Source organism: Lissotriton vulgaris, chromosome 3_1 (genome assembly GCF_964263255.1).
Source record: "Lissotriton vulgaris chromosome 3_1, aLisVul1.2, whole genome shotgun sequence".
NCBI lineage: Eukaryota > Metazoa > Chordata > Amphibia > Caudata > Salamandridae > Lissotriton > Lissotriton vulgaris.
The window spans coordinates 889,044,349-889,060,181 of NC_141689.1; the positions used below are offsets into that span (position 1 = coordinate 889,044,349).

At 41.8% G+C, this 15,833-nt stretch overlaps 1 protein-coding gene across 1 annotated transcript in view; it reads right to left on the bottom strand.

The window, feature by feature from the left end:
- VLDLR (very low density lipoprotein receptor) overlaps positions 1-15,833 on the bottom strand; it is a 116,319-nt gene that overhangs the window by 33,245 nt on the left and 67,241 nt on the right. The window contains exons 6-11 of the mRNA XM_086961215.1: positions 13,855-13,977; positions 13,651-13,773; positions 10,488-10,607; positions 6,677-6,802; positions 2,282-2,453; positions 284-508 (exon numbers count right to left, since the gene is read on the bottom strand). Coding sequence (XP_086817341.1) covers positions 284-508; positions 2,282-2,453; positions 6,677-6,802; positions 10,488-10,607; positions 13,651-13,773; positions 13,855-13,977 — 889 coding nt within the window. The remainder of the gene's footprint in view (positions 1-283; positions 509-2,281; positions 2,454-6,676; positions 6,803-10,487; positions 10,608-13,650; positions 13,774-13,854; positions 13,978-15,833) is intronic.

Sequence of the window (15,833 nt, forward strand, 5' to 3'; positions counted from 1 at the left end):
ATCATCTAACAAATGCAGAGGTCAATCTACCAAGGCATAAACTCATTGGTGGCGCCCACAAGCCTGTACTACATAACTACAGCATGAAAACATTCAACATTGCCCTCCTTGAAAGGCATTTCCATTTGCCCCTTGGTTAATTTGGAGATTCACCACACAAAATTTCAGCGGAATATACAAAAGTATTTGCAACAAACCAGATTACAGAAGTTCACGAGCCTCCATGATTAAGCATTTCCAACACATAGCATTGTGACTTACAAAATCTAAATTTAAACTTTACCCTGAAATTGGGTCCACAGCAATTGATGTAGGCTCATGTAAGTCTGTATCGACTAATATTTTTGTCCGTGATCCATTAAAGTTTGATACAGAGATAGTCTTTAAACCAGTGTCTGCCCAATAGATATTCTTATAAATCCAGTCTACAGCAATTGAAGCAGGGCTGTTCAAATTGTTTATGATTTTCACATGTCTGCCAACTTTGTCCCGTGAATCAACTGATGCACTGAAAAGGGAAAAAACTCAGATTAAGGCATCATTTAAATGTTACTTCAAGAAAACAACTTGCCAATTGGGGTATGAAAAGGAGCAGATAATCTAGTCTTAATCTTTTACATTTTTTTATTTTAATCAAATAGGGCATATTCTATAATTAACATATACAGACACATTAATATGGATAAGATTATAATACATAGGCAAGAACATAATAGTGAGGTAAAAAGAAAAGGGGGAGAAAGATAACAGATACAGAATAGTTACAAACATTTTAGGTGTATTACTTCTGATTTCATATTTTAGCCAGATCTAGCTATATTAGGCCATCCAGGGCCATTGGCCCCCCACAGCACCTCTAATTTGACTAATGATATAATGCCCCTTGCCTTTACCAGAGTGGCCTCCAAGCCATAGGTATCTGATAATCGTCCACCAATTCTCTGCTACCGGTGGTGTAGTAGAGACCCATGCCCTGGCAATAGCCAATCTAGCTGCAGCCATCAGGATCGTGAAGAGACATGCTACTGCCAGGTTATAATCCTTATATCCCAACATGATTTGAAGATCAGAGAGTGTATGATCCAATCATATTTTAGAGCCAAGTTTTTGCTCAATTTTCCTCGAGTATCCATTCAATTCAATTCCGGACATTCCATAAACATGTTTTTAGTTAGCCGCATACAGTCCACATTGAGCATTTCACCTTATTCCCCCATATTATTTTCCCGGGCCCATTTGGCTATTCTAGCAGGGGTATAATACATCATGCAGGTAATGGGTGTTTGCTGAAGTTTTAGACAGAGTGGACTGAACATAGCCTAGTACTGTGCCCAAAGTTGAGTCCAGCATTCCGATAATTTCTCAATGCCCAATGGTCTATGATTATGTAGGAGTGCATACATTGAGCCAGAGAGATTCAAACTTCTCCCCATAAATACAATCCCAGATTGTTGAATGTCAGGTCTCTAATCTAGCTGTAAAAAAATAAGATAGTTTTTAATCTGTACATATTTTTTAATCTGTACATATTTAAAAAAACAATGGGCTGGGAGTCTATGGGCCTGTCTTAAATTTTCGAATGATTTGATATTATAAATCCCCCAGAAAGTTTACTCCATGGTTTGCTCAAATTTTACCCGCTTGATCCTTAAATAACTCCGGTAAAGTCGGATTTTCCCCACAATGGGTAGTTATGGAATATCAATAAGTTACACCTAATAGACATTGCTTGCCAAATATAAGCAACATCCCTTAAGGTCTTGAACTTCACCCTTTTGAAATAGTTTGGATTTCTAATCCCGTATAAGAATGTCTCTCTCCGATTCCCAAGCATAAACCTAAACACAAAATCAGACTGATCCAGGCAAAGCAAGCTACGAAAACGGCCTGCAAAAGCGGCCCAGAAATAGATTTTGAAGTCTGGGAGACCAAGGCCACCTTGAACCTATGTAGCTTTAAGTAATTGGATTGTCTTCCTTGTTCTCAAACCAAGGAAAGGTTACAAGGATGTTAGGGGCATGATGGAACAGAAAACAGCAAAGAATGAGTGAAGGAAGTAAAGGCAAAACTCTATACACTGAAAAGGTGGGGGGGGGATATAAACAGCCCTGTGAATTTAAAGGAGCGAAACAGAGTAAAAACACTGGCTATCACCAATTTCTATAATTTATGAAAACTATTTTTTAAAAAGCCCAAACTCACAAGAAATAAAAGTGAAAATAGTAAAGTATAGTTATGACATTCAGAAAGAATGCTAACTCACCATTGCCGGAACACTTACCGAAAAATTGATTTTTGGCTTACGTCAGCCCAAAAGATATTCTGGCCAGCAATGTCAGCATCCAAAGCCACAGTGTTCCTCAGTTGCTCCACTAACTGTTTGTACTCCTTCCTTTCCAAGCCAACCTTTCTAATGTCTCTTCGGTTTGTGAAGATTAAACATGGCTCTGTTCCTATAAAAATGTGCATAGTTTTCAAAATTCATGTAAAACTAAAGAAAGTTTTTGCAAGGTTGATTACCCACCTAAGTTGTCCTTCAGTGCAACTATCCTTCAAGAAATCTCAATTTGCACGCTTCACAACCAAACGTGTGGCAACCATGATTACACCATGAACAGCAAGTCAACATTCTTATATTATTCCTGAAAAAGCCTGATTAAAGTCGAAATATTCTCCTTGAGGTTTCTCAATGTGATGATTAAGCACAGGGGCAAATGACAAAACAGAATCACTGCACACTTGTGCCACCACACAACCAGCTTGGGAAAGGAGCATAAATGGTAGTACCAACTAATGCTTAGCCCCAGAAAGTTTACGTCACTTCCCTTTGTAAACATACAATTACCGAAGCGGTCATTAGGCGAAGAGGCAGCTGGTTAAAGTTATTTTTCAATTGAATACATTAGACAGCAATTTCAGTTTCTGCGAAAATAGATTTAGTTTGACGTCCAAGAAACAATCAGAAAACAACCCAACCTGCCTAAACAAAGCTTATGAAGCGCCCAAGTCACTGATAAGTTAATACATAGCCATACAAACAGAAGTTTCCCTCACATGTAGTAGGAAAACTAACCTGTAGAAAATATATTTTATACCATTTTATCAAGGTTTATAGAAAGAGCAATTTGGAATTCCAACATAAAGCACATAAAGTCCCACACAAAACCACAAACCCAACCAAACTCATATGCTCCGAGAACTCGTAATGGATTGAAATATTGTACATTTCAAAACAGATATAGTTCTTACAGTACAGAAGTGCGTTGAAGCTGGAAAAAAGGGTAAGCAATAGAGGTAGATTGTCTCGGATGTTAATACAGTCCATAATCCAGTATCTGCTCTTTAGGGAAGTTGGAGACCAGTGGCAGTGCATCTATTGGGGGTGTTGCACGCCCCCCCCCCCCCCCCCCCTCGGCGTCTCTGAACTTAAGTAAGCTTAGTTTATTTAAGTTCAGCAGCTGAGGGAGAACTGACAATCGGGTCAGTCAACATGACGTTGGACCGCCGACCCCCTTCAGAGTCTGGAGGGGTGGGCGTCATGTTGACTGACAGCAGGATTTGTCAGGGGCAGGCAGCAGCACAAGTGCGCATGTGTGGAAGGTAGGCACATTTTTTGCCCGTGTCCAGTCATGTGCACTGGTGCCTGCTCAGGCCTGCGCATGCCCATTAGGAGAGCGAGGGTTGAGGAAAGACTCAAACCTCGGTTTCCTAATGGGCAGGTGGGCGAAGCGCAACACTGCCCTGCTCTGTCAATCCTGGTGGGTGCTGCTCCAGCACCAGGATTGCCTGAAAGGGGTTTGCCACTTGCCAGCAGTGATATGGCTGTTCCACTTTTGGCGCCAGAACGAACCAGAGGCGGCGCGGACCTGGTCAGGTAGGATTGCTTTGATTTTAAACACCCCTCCCCCCACGTGACACCCCCACCCCTGCAAGCCGCGACTGTAAATACTGCCAGGTTCTTGTATTTTTATTGCCCACGACGAGCGGCAGTCATGATTCACTTTGGGATATATGCTTTAAATGTGCGCTTCAGTAACGGAGTTAGGAGGTGGGATTTGGCCTCGAAATTAGGTCACAACTTAATCAAGGCATGCATATGACTAGAGCGAGCCTGAGGCACATAGTGTTAGGCTAATTTAACTGTCTAAACTAAAAGTTTGATCACCTAACAGTTGTCCAGCCAGGGCGTTTAGCGCTGTTCTGCTCTTTTTATTGTGCAATATTTTTCCAAACACCAGTTAAGTGGATGGTGTATTAAAAGCGGGTTCTTCCTCAGATTAAAAAAATGTTTTTATTCAGAAACATGCTTATAATAACACATACCTAGCTGGTGCTTTAAAGAAATTCACACAAATAGCTGCTCACTTTTACAAACACGCTTGCTGTACGGAAGTCGATCGAAACACACACTTTTCACACAACACGCTACATTGGTTGTAATTATGCCATAAAACAAATGCAGCGTGCTGTGTGAAAGTGAAATTGTGTATGCAGACTTCTGTTTGCAAAACTGATCAGTGATCAGCTATTTGTTGTATGTGGCTAATGAATACTTAATGTTTTTCCTAATCTAAGAACCCTCAACGGCAAGGCTTCCAAACTGATAGCATGTGCCCATTTGAAGCAGATTGAAGTTTGGGTGCCCTAAATCACTTTATAGGGCAGTTAAAGGCACAGCTTAGAAAATGCGCAAGGTTTTCAAATTAAAGTAGCGACAACTCTGAATCAGTGAGCACCTCCACTTCTATTTCCTATTCCAATCCACAAATTTCGTTCACATGCCATAAGGCTGCACACTGTTCTGTCTGCCGCTACTTGCAACTCGTTTTTTGTTTTTGATATTGCCTAAGCCTGCAGTGCTGACATTTTCCTTAATACCCAAGGGTGCTGGTTCCATAGAGAAACTTGTCAGGGAATGCAAAAAAATGGTTTATGTGTAGAAAGAACAGAAAAAAGGCAAGTTGCAGAGCGACATAAACACTTTAGGTGCATGTGTGGGCACATTAAAATATAGACTTATTGTCTTATCTGGGTCAATATAATGGTTTACATATGGTAATCATCATCTTGGCCTAAGTTACATGTTTTTTTTTAAACTTTATCCACCTCTAAATCACAGTTTAAAAGAATAGTCATGCTAATGTTTTAAAACTGCAGCTGTCATTCTCGGTGAGCAAGACAATAGGCAAACTATAATTTGTGTAAATGTATTTTACTACAATATAATTTGTGTAAATGTATCTTACCTCTATCTTGTAATTCACCTATTAACTGCAGCTCAACCTAATGTTATGCTTTAGATCTGGTATTACTGGTTTTTAAGGTGAAGAGAGACAGAACTGGTGTTCAGAAGGGTGTGTTGAATACATCGACTGAATGTGAAATTCTATTGCAGATTCCGTTTCGCTGTCATGATATGAACTCTACGCAGGAGCATCTTTAGAAACCTTTTCTAGATAAATGTTATGCAAGCGATTAGGTAGTTTGGACTAATTAATTTGATCAAGGTGCAAGATGTAAACCTGCTTTAAGAAATTTTAAAAAGGGTGAATGATTGCCTCACATTCCGGATTTACTTCTTTTCTTAATTGAGAATTAGAGGCTAAAAGTTTAGGAAAAAATAAACGGAGGTTTAGAACCTTTACCCCTCAGTTAGTAGCCTATTGTTGGATTTATGTCTGATTGATTATCTCTTTTAACATCTCATGTTAATTTGAAATGTACCTTCTGAGTGATTACTACATGTTTAGCTTTTATATATATAAAATTGAAACCAGAAAATCATAAATGTTTTCCTCAATCCCTCGGGTAAAATCTGTTCCTCTTCGTACCCTTGAAACAAATTGAGATCAACAAAATTGGCACAGGTTTTTTTGTTGTTTTTTTTTTACAGTCCGTGGTACCTGGGCCAAAACCAGACTATGATTGTGCACCCATCAAATAATAAATAACTCAAAACATCTATTACAGGAATTACATATTAAATTGTGAAATGCAGTCTTGAGATGCAGATCACAGTATAAAACCATTTCTTGCATCGATCGGTTCACTAACAAGTGTTCTGGCATCAACAGCATTTTAACTTAATCACCCAAGAATATATCGCAAGCATCAAACGCAAAAACGCATGCACCAGACTCCTGGTAAGATCAAGCAATTGTAGATCTATTAATGGAAAAGCTTTTCTTCAAGAGGTGCTGTCCTGCCTAAGACCTTCTGCTAAGAGTAATCACAAAAAGCTAGACAGTCAAAGTGAACATGCAGGCACTTGCCAAGCTTTAGTGTTCCAGCTTTAATTCAAATTTGAGCACTCGTCTTTCTTCCTATGGTTGCTTGTTTGGCTTTAAACATTAGCCGGCACAATACACTGCACCCCTTACAAACCACATTACTTTAAAATGGGCATATTCGAAACACCAAGGAAGAATATTTCTCTCAAGTTTGTGCTTCATATACACCCATCTCGTCGTCCAAACCAGCATACATAGAGTATCTAGTTTTCATTTATATTCAAACTAGAAGTTATCATGTTGCATTGAATCCAGAGTATAAACAACCCCTAAAGTATGCATAATTCTGTGCAATCTTTAAGTGTTATTTAATGAGAATTTTTCGATTTCACTTCCCTACCATGTCCAGAGCACACAGTGAGAAAATTTTAAAAATGTGCACTTACCTACTGCCTTGCACACGCCAGTGGCGAGATCCATTTGATATCCGCGGCTGCATTCACACTTGTAGCCGCCTTTCAAATTTACACAAATTTGACTGCAGATTCCAGGATTGTGACATTCATCAATATCTAGGGAAGGAAACCGCAAATAAGGGAGTCAGACAGTAAATAACCACTGAGAAGCTTTAGACGCCGACTGACTTAGACAAATTACCTTAATTGAGTAAGGAATGTGTACGCAAACGACAACTTATGTGCAAAATTAAATACTTACTGTTAACATTTTCCTTGCTAATGACGAGCTCAGCTCGTCATGCAGCATGGTGGCACTGAGCTAGTCATGGCCTCCGTGGAACGCCCACCCAGGGATAATTTCCCCACTGTGCTGGGTGTTCCATTGAGCAGGCATGGCCATGACGAACTCTGCTCGTCATCAGCACAGCGCCACTGTGCTGCATGACGAGCCGCACTCCTCAGCACCATGCGTGCCCCCCTCCCCCCCCCCCCCCCATCCTGCGGGGGAATTAGCCCTGCAGCGATGGTGTTATAGTACTATGGAAACATTAAACCCCAAGCAGGCCCAGTCCTAGGACTTGTGGGGCACTGGGCGAGAGGGAAGATGTGAGGACCTCGAATTTGCATGAGACATCACAAGTGGCATCATAGCAATAACAAAGATCTATAGTCTTGTGATGTTGGAGAGACAGTGATATCAGTAACATGAATTAAGCGATAAATATCTAAATGAAATAGTTCTTTCATGAACCTGTTTTAAGTAGATTACATAGTCACATTGGATGGGAAAGCTAGACACAGGTCTCAAAGATAGCAAGCCTAACTCCTAGTTAACTGTGCTACCAAATTAGTGCATAGTAATAATTAGAGAGCATTGCCAACAATAAATTGAATGGCATCCCTGGTAAAAATTATGCAACCAGGTATAGCGAGATTAAGTTGAATTCAGATAAAAATCCTTTATTCTTTTTGAGAGCTTCATAAAAGGACAGCAGAGTTCTGTAGAGAAAAAGCTTTCAGATTTAGGATTCCGAATGAATATATACTCCTCACAGGGGATATAAGCCATGTGAGGAATACATACATTACTTCTAAAAAGCATGTAAAAGAAACATTACACTAACAATGAGGAGATAAGTAAATTGATAGGTGCATAAAAATACAATTCCAGTGAAGCAGGGTCTCAGTGAGGCAGGAGTCTAAACCAAAATCCGAATAAGACCCGTCCGACTGGGGATTGTCGGCTTTTGACAGCCTTCTCCAGCTTGAGAGGCTTGTGTGAAGTCCTGCTAAAAATGTTGGCTTCCATCGGGTCCGTAGAAGTAGGTGGAATGTGGATGTTTTGAAGTTTGTTTCTGCTGAGGAGGTCAGCCTAGATTTCTCTTTGGCTTCCTTCCTCCGGTGTACTTTTTTTTAGCATTATGCCACATCTGCCTCTAAATACATTAAATGGTGCATAGCTACAGCTTGTCTCACCAATTACCATTCTAGCGATTTTGGCATCTTTTTACTCATTGAAAGCCTTTGCTGCCAGGCACATGTCGCCATGTGGATTACTAGACCTTATGTGATGATCACCTTTTTGGGGTACAGGCACACATTATTCCATTATCACGGGTCTAAGCAGGGACTTTATTATAATTACAGTCCGAGTCTCCCTCACATACCCTCACCTATCGCAACACCTGGTGCTGCTTTCCATAATGTAAGCTGCATCTCGTTGGCCATCACACATGATATAAAAACATTACACATGCTCAACACAACACCCTTCTAACCACATACTTCCAACTACATGTTATAGCTTGCTATCTATGTTGGCAAGTGCTTCAGACCTTCACGTATGGGTAGTACGCACTAAACAAATGCTACTATACCATACAATATTTTTATTGGACACATCCAAGTAAAACACTTGAAAAGCTAAAACCCCATTAAATGATTTAGAAATGTTTCCAAATTGCTGCTGTGGGTTACACAGCATTAAATATGAATCGATAAGGCTGCTTGGCGGGGTAACAATCTGTTGTATTCAATGTGCAACCTCGAGCAGTATAGCTGATATAAGGTTGGAATGAAAGTACAGACTTCTCATCTTTTATGTAGAATTTCATAAGTGTACCTATTTAATTGCTCACTTAACCGGCTAACCAGCCTTCGATTAACGTATCCTTAAACTGGGCAACAGTAATGTATGCTTTTCGCAACGCTACAAATTACGTTTCAAGGATAAACCTTTGATAAGGAAAGCTCCAAATGGCTGCAATCTTGCCAATACACCAAAACCAAAAGGCTGAAGATGGGGATTAAGGAATGAGTTAGTGAGCTTCATTGCCATACTATGGCTGCACCTTTACATGCGAGACCACTAGGAACCCCTTGCACAATGTCCATCTTTCTGATCCCTCCGTAAAGTGGATTTGTGCTCAGTACATGCAACAAGAGTAAATACATGCCGGGCCTTTATCATTCTGTGTGAACGCTAATGTGGGCATATTAGAGTGGGGCAAATTGGGATATGGGTGGGAGGATTGGTGTGGTGCAGTGGGTTGGTTTGGATTGGTCTAGGGTGGATTGGATTAAGTGGGGGTGGGGTGGATTTGAGAGTGACTGATTGGAGGTGTACCAAACACTTGTGTTAAAGCATTGTCTAGCTACAGTACTTACCTTCTGCCTTCCACCACAACCCACCTTCCCGGTTAGACAAAACCTAGGTGCAGCACAATCATGGGCTCAAAACAGTATGTATGAAATCCCCATACACGTAATTAAATAGACAAGAAATTCACAGGCCTTCGGACATAAGTGAGGGACTGTCACAAAGCAGTCAATCTGCTTCATTCGCCATAAGAGGGGCCACGGAGCTCCCTGCCAGGGAATGGTGTTAATCAATTTATATACACTTAGCTGCATTTTCTTCCCTCTAAATTTATCACTGGTAGCCTAGGCTGGTAAGTAAACATGCTAGTCTCAATAAAATGATCTGGCAATATAGCGCTGTGTGGCAGTATAGCGCTGTGAGGCATAGGACAGGCCCCACCCGTCCTGGGGAGTCCCACCTCTGGCCCTTTCAGCCTGATGGAGAGCTGTGAGGCCCACCTGCCTTAGACTGGACAGCACTAGATAACGGCGCAAAACCCAGTGAAAAGGGCCCGATGCCTAACTTTGCAGTCTGATTCACTGCTTTGAGGCCCAGGGGGAAGGACCGCCTCCCCTGTGCCTCAAAGCGATAGGGAGATACTTTACAAAATACTGCCCTATGGTGGCAGTTTGAGCTGGATGCTCCCTCCTCACCACGCCCTCCGTAACTGCTAATGTCTGGCTCATCGTGGAAACAAGAGCCTTCTGTCGCCTGGAAACTGAAAACCCAAAGGGCAGACCAGTTCTTTGCCACAGGTTTTAAACAGAGGTGCTGCCTGATTTGGGGGGAGGGGGAGGAGAACTACTGGCACACTGCCCCGCCCTAGTCTCGGAGAGCTGACATAATTGCTCACAACACGTCCTCTACCCCTCGTTTACCCTCTTACCCCCCCCCCCGGCTCCCCCCCTTCACACCCAGGAAGGTTACCAGGCCATGACCTGCGAGTTCAAGACACCCCTCATAAATACATTAGCAATGTGATCCGGTTGGGGGGGGGGCCCTCGGGGAGTAGGTGAGCAGACTGCGAAATTGTGACAGGGGGCCCCCTGGTATTGAGCTGAGCGCGAGGCCCTGGCAGCTGCCCACACTGCCCATGCCTAGCGCGGCCCTGACCCTACAAATACCTGCTTCCACCACACCCAGTCTGGATCAACTTACCTCCGCATGTTTTCCTGTCTATGAGCTCAAAGCCGGCTGGGCATTCACATTCATAGCCCACGATCAAGTCTCTGCAGATGTGGGAGCAGCCGCCATTATTTACTAGGCATTCGTTTAGACCTAGGAGGGAAAGAATGCTGTAGGTTAGTCCATAAACACAGGTGCTCAAAAACAGCACAAAGCACATAGGGCCACATGTCACTAACATCACTTCGATGGCAAACAGATTCAAATGCAACAGAATTCGCCAACAAAAGCACAGGGATTTAAACTGTAAATCATGAGTCCTAAGCATAAAATAAGTGCCAGGGTCCTCCTCAGGAGGCAACTGCAGGTGGCAATACCTATTGCCCTTGCCAATGTTGCCAAGGACAGTACATTATGCAATATGTAGGGGACCTGCTCTGAAAGACCAATAGCGGTCAGGGAGAAGAGGGCGGGAAAATATCAAAAGAAAATGATCTCCCTCTAGACCTAAATTATTCTACACAAGAATTAATCCAAATAAATAATGTGGACAGTACCAACACAACGACTAACAATCACACTCCAAGTGCGACTGTTTGGACTATTCCAGGTCCCAATGCTATAAGAATTTCTTCGGTGGAAGGTATTCATCATATTTACTGTATAATGAAAAAATATACTTATCCTCCCATAATAACTATACAGCACCACCATGTCGGAGACAGTCCTGGTGTTGACAATTAAGTGCCGGTGCAGAGCACTAGAGACTGGATCAAATTAAGCACTTGTCATACGATGAACAGCCTGAAAATAAAGGTTACACTAACATTTATTTATAGGGTGTTGAGCCTTCTCTACTTTGCATTCATTAACTTTGCGGTTCGTACTCACAAATGTAACTGTTGCCCAGTCAAGATGCCCAAAGTGATGATTCACAAGTTGTTTACTTACACCTAGGCCAGGATGCAATAGTTTAGGGCACATTGCAAAGCGAGATAACATTTTTTATTAAGGGACTGCACTGTTTTACTACAGGCAGACAGCCGGGGAGATTGTGACTTTAATTTTATAAGACGTCCACACACGATAGTGCCCTAAATAAAGGCATCAGAAGAATGTGATACTATAGACAAACGGAATGAAGTGTGAAACAATGCAGTGAAAGTGCATAGACTGACATTGCACAGTTTGCCACTCGGTACCTGATAATCCATATAGTGCCATTCCCAGCTTGTGGCCGGACTGAAACTGCTCCAGCAAGCTTATGTATAGCTTCCGGTAGCTGGTACCCTACTTCCATTCCAAAACTCCACACTTCTGGACCAGTGCAACGCCTAGGAAATCCCCATATTTAAAAAAGGAGCAGTAGGGATGGATAATTTAATGTATGGCAAACAAAGAGGAGTGTGCTTGGAACAAGACAGGCTGAGGATAAGGAGTAACAATCAAAAGCCAGTAAGTATGGCCTAGCTCCTCAGGAACCAGGAGTTTAATTTGGTAACGTAAAGGTGGAAGGAAAATGTTGCCTTGTCTCCATAATCTTCTCCTGCCATTGGAACAGGCTACCAATCTGAAACATACCTATACCCACACTTATAATATAGTTCTTTAGAAGACCCATGAACGACCTCCCTTGGTGGAAGAATAAGGACAAGGGAGAGTAACAACCCCATCCATTTCTAGGGTGGATAGATATTGGTCTTAAGAAAAATTAATATCCTTAAACGTATTTGTATTGCCACAATTTAATATTGGTTTTAATTCCAATTTGACTGGAAAAATAAGATTACAAAAACTCCAACTCTTACTTCCTCTAAGGTCCCATCTAGTTCTGGTCTTCAATCAGGACACCCTGTTTGGCCTTCAATTTGAATTTGAACTTTAGTAATAAATGCAAATTTAACACTCCAGAAATTCAAGGATTAAACTATCGAATAATAGAAATATACTGATCTACTTTTAAGCAGATTAAATTCTGGTTAATTGCAAAGGACCTTTAAAAATACTGTACCTGCTGCCAATAACAATGGTTTGAAATTTAAGTTCCCCGAGGGACCTGGTGACCTATATTTCCAGGATGAAAAACGCTTTTGGTATCCATGAATATTAGATTTCCTACAGACATCTACAACTTAGCAGACACTTAATTAAATCATAACTAGCCCCATTTCTTAGCCACCCTATTACAGTGTTGAAGGTATGGCAATAGCGGGTTCTCTCCAGACCGTCAGACCGTGAACTCTTTATAGTTATGGCTCCCCAAAGGTAAGCAAATATTTGCTGTATCCTGCTAAGACTATGGGAATTTTGCAGACATGTGCCAGGACTGCTCTGCTCCCTCTAGGAGAGATGGCACTGTAGCAAAATGGAACTGGGGAAAATGTGCGACTTGGCTAACTCAAGCAATTACTCGCAGTCTACTGAAACAAGAATTCTGCTCAGTCATGCACAAAGATCTATTTCTAACAGTGATTCTTCACAACTATAGGCCTTCTCAATGAGCACTCAATGACTGATCTCCTGGAGGATATCAGTTTTGGCCCATGCCAGGAGGTTCAATATTACGATTTCTGTGTAATTTAAATTAGAAAGATTTAGATGTCTGCACAGTCTCTCTGCAGAGACTCTAGATTGTTTTTATTCGTGTCTTTCAAGCCTCCAGAAGCCTTAAAGATTAGAATTTAAAGCCAGGTTTTATTTGGAGGAGCATCTTCCTGGACACTGCTCACCCCTATCCAAGGCAGATTTGGACAAGCCGATATCTACAGACTTATCTGTATCAAGAGTTCTTACTGAATTTACTTTGTTTCCAACATGAAAGTATGGAGAATACATCACATAGGTCTTCCAAAATTATCTGCATAATGCATGTTGCAAGCTATTTACAATCACCAACATAATAGGGGGCCGCCGTGATAGTTTCTTGGGTGTCAAGTAATGTTAGAGAGCCGTTCTATTTTAAAGAGGGTGCTCTGTGCTCGCATTTTAAAATATTGAAACTGCTGACATCCAATGCACACAATCACCATGACTGGAACAAATTCACAATGTGTAAAGGTTCACTTTTAAATCACTATCTAAACTGCATTGCTATGGACTTGGGGCTGTCAGCCAATAAGTGCAAACAGGAAAATTTGACAAACAGGCTAAAGTGACAAAAAGTCAAGTGCCTAGTTTAGCCTCATGAAATTCTTACCACATTCCTTCAGCGGCTCATCACTCCAGTCTCTGCAGTCCTGTAGCTGATTGCAAACCTTGCTTATTTCAATGCATTCTCCACTTCTACACTTGAATTTACCAGGTCCAGAGCACTGATTGACTGAAAGACAAACCGAAAAGTAATTAAGAATTAAATACTTTATTAATACCTTTGTGACTGAAAAAACCTCCATTTACTTACCAGTTTTACAGTTTACTTCGTCAGTGCCATCGAGACAGTCTCTCACACCATTACACTGCCGGCTGCCATGAACACAGTTACCATCCTGACATTTGAATTGATCCGGTCGACACGTACGAGGAGCTAGGGTGGAGGGGGGAAAGGAATTGGAGGCAGTCAGACATTAACACTCCTCTTTAGTGGATACATGAACAGAGTTAGCGTTCCAAAATTCAAGTACTTGCAAAGTGGAAGGAGAAACGGTGACTGGTTGCTATAGTAAACACCTGAAATATATATAAGTGAGACTTGGACTGAAGTTGCACTTTAAAAGCTCCTATACTTAAAACCCCTCCACATGCATCTCAATTTTACTCACTCCCATTTCACATCCTTATTGTCGTCGTCAGACCAGGTATGACAGTCTTACAGGAAAATCACAATAGGCCATATTAGGAAGCTTGCATAAAGAACTACTACTCAGGAAAGTAGTGATTAAAGATTTTGGAAAGTAGTGATTAAAGATTTTCGAAACTACCAAATTGTTAGCAGTGAAAAAAGATGGTCTGAAGAATGGCTACAGCTCATGAGCTCGAGTAGAAATGAAAATCCGGGGTTGACAATGGTCACTATAAATTAGACTACAGTGGCACCAGGGATGGCTTGGCACATTTAAACACCTGTATGATAAAATTCAAAGATAGTGTACCCTCTGGGGAATGACCAATGCAAATCCTGGCAAGAGCTTTGGGGTCTGAGGATCTACTTTAAAAATGGAAGTTAGTAGAGCTGCACAATTTGTGCAAAACCCTATCACTAACTACTAGTATTGATAATGAATGATTCAACAGCCTAAAGCGCCAACCTGCAGGTCCACTGCACACAGCCAACTATTCTGCTGCTATGGGTGTTAGGGATATGTCCTACCACCAGTCTAGACTGCCCCCCAAAACAACCATAGGACACTAAAGTTAAGAAAACAGTTCAGCATCTCATAAAAGCTGAAGAGGCACCACACTATTTACTCATGGCACATTTCAGGTCCCAAACTGCTGTCACTCAGGCCAGTGTACAGTTACCCACTGTGCATTAGTGTGATTCTTGTACAGCACATCATTCTGCAGGCCCGTTTCACCATTGAAGACATAAGGCTGTTCAGATCTACCAGAGGCAGTCTTGCCTTTAGCACCACCCTGTCACAGGGCAAGGTCAGGGTGCACACTCACCCTACTACAAGGTGGAAGATGGTAGAGTCAAAGGAAGCAAAATCGCACACTTCCTATAATGCTCTGGCCACTGAATGCAGGTGCAATACCCATGCAATCAACCTGTAAGCCCAAATCAAACCTCGAGCTAGCAGTATAGTCTTTTATTGCCTTGCATGAGGAGTGGTCTTCTGGGCCCTGGTATGCCTAGCACTCCACGATTTGGCACCAGAGCCTGCAGCTCTCTCAACTCACTTCCATCTGTACGAATTGCAACATTAGGTTGGAATGGGCACATCATCTCTAGAGATACCTTGGTGGCTTCATAAGGGAGGCCACCTAGGATGTGAGTGGGGTGGGGAGTGGTGCAGAGGCCCAAGAGTTGGCAGGAGTAAGCATGAGTGAACCTGTGTGCAAACGAGATAGCCTCTATGGTTGCAGGCAGGGTTGGCAGCTTCATGGTGAGTCCGAGCTGCAGTTGCCCTGGTATCTTGTTGCCATTCCATATGTACTTTCTGGTTAAACTTCGATAGTATTGGCACAGTTTGCAGTGTTTGTGCATGCAGTGGGTGCATGCTTAGGTACAGTGTTACTCTGACATAATGGCGATCAACACAATGTATTCTTATTCACATTCTGGTTGCCACAACACAAGTTGCCCTTTCTTGTGGGTTAAGCTGTCAAGTCCATGACCACTACAGACTCACTAGGACAAGGTTGTGAAAATCACTAAGTAACTAAGTCAACAAAACGAAAAGTTATAGTGCTTGTAAATTTACCCAATCTAGGAGAACA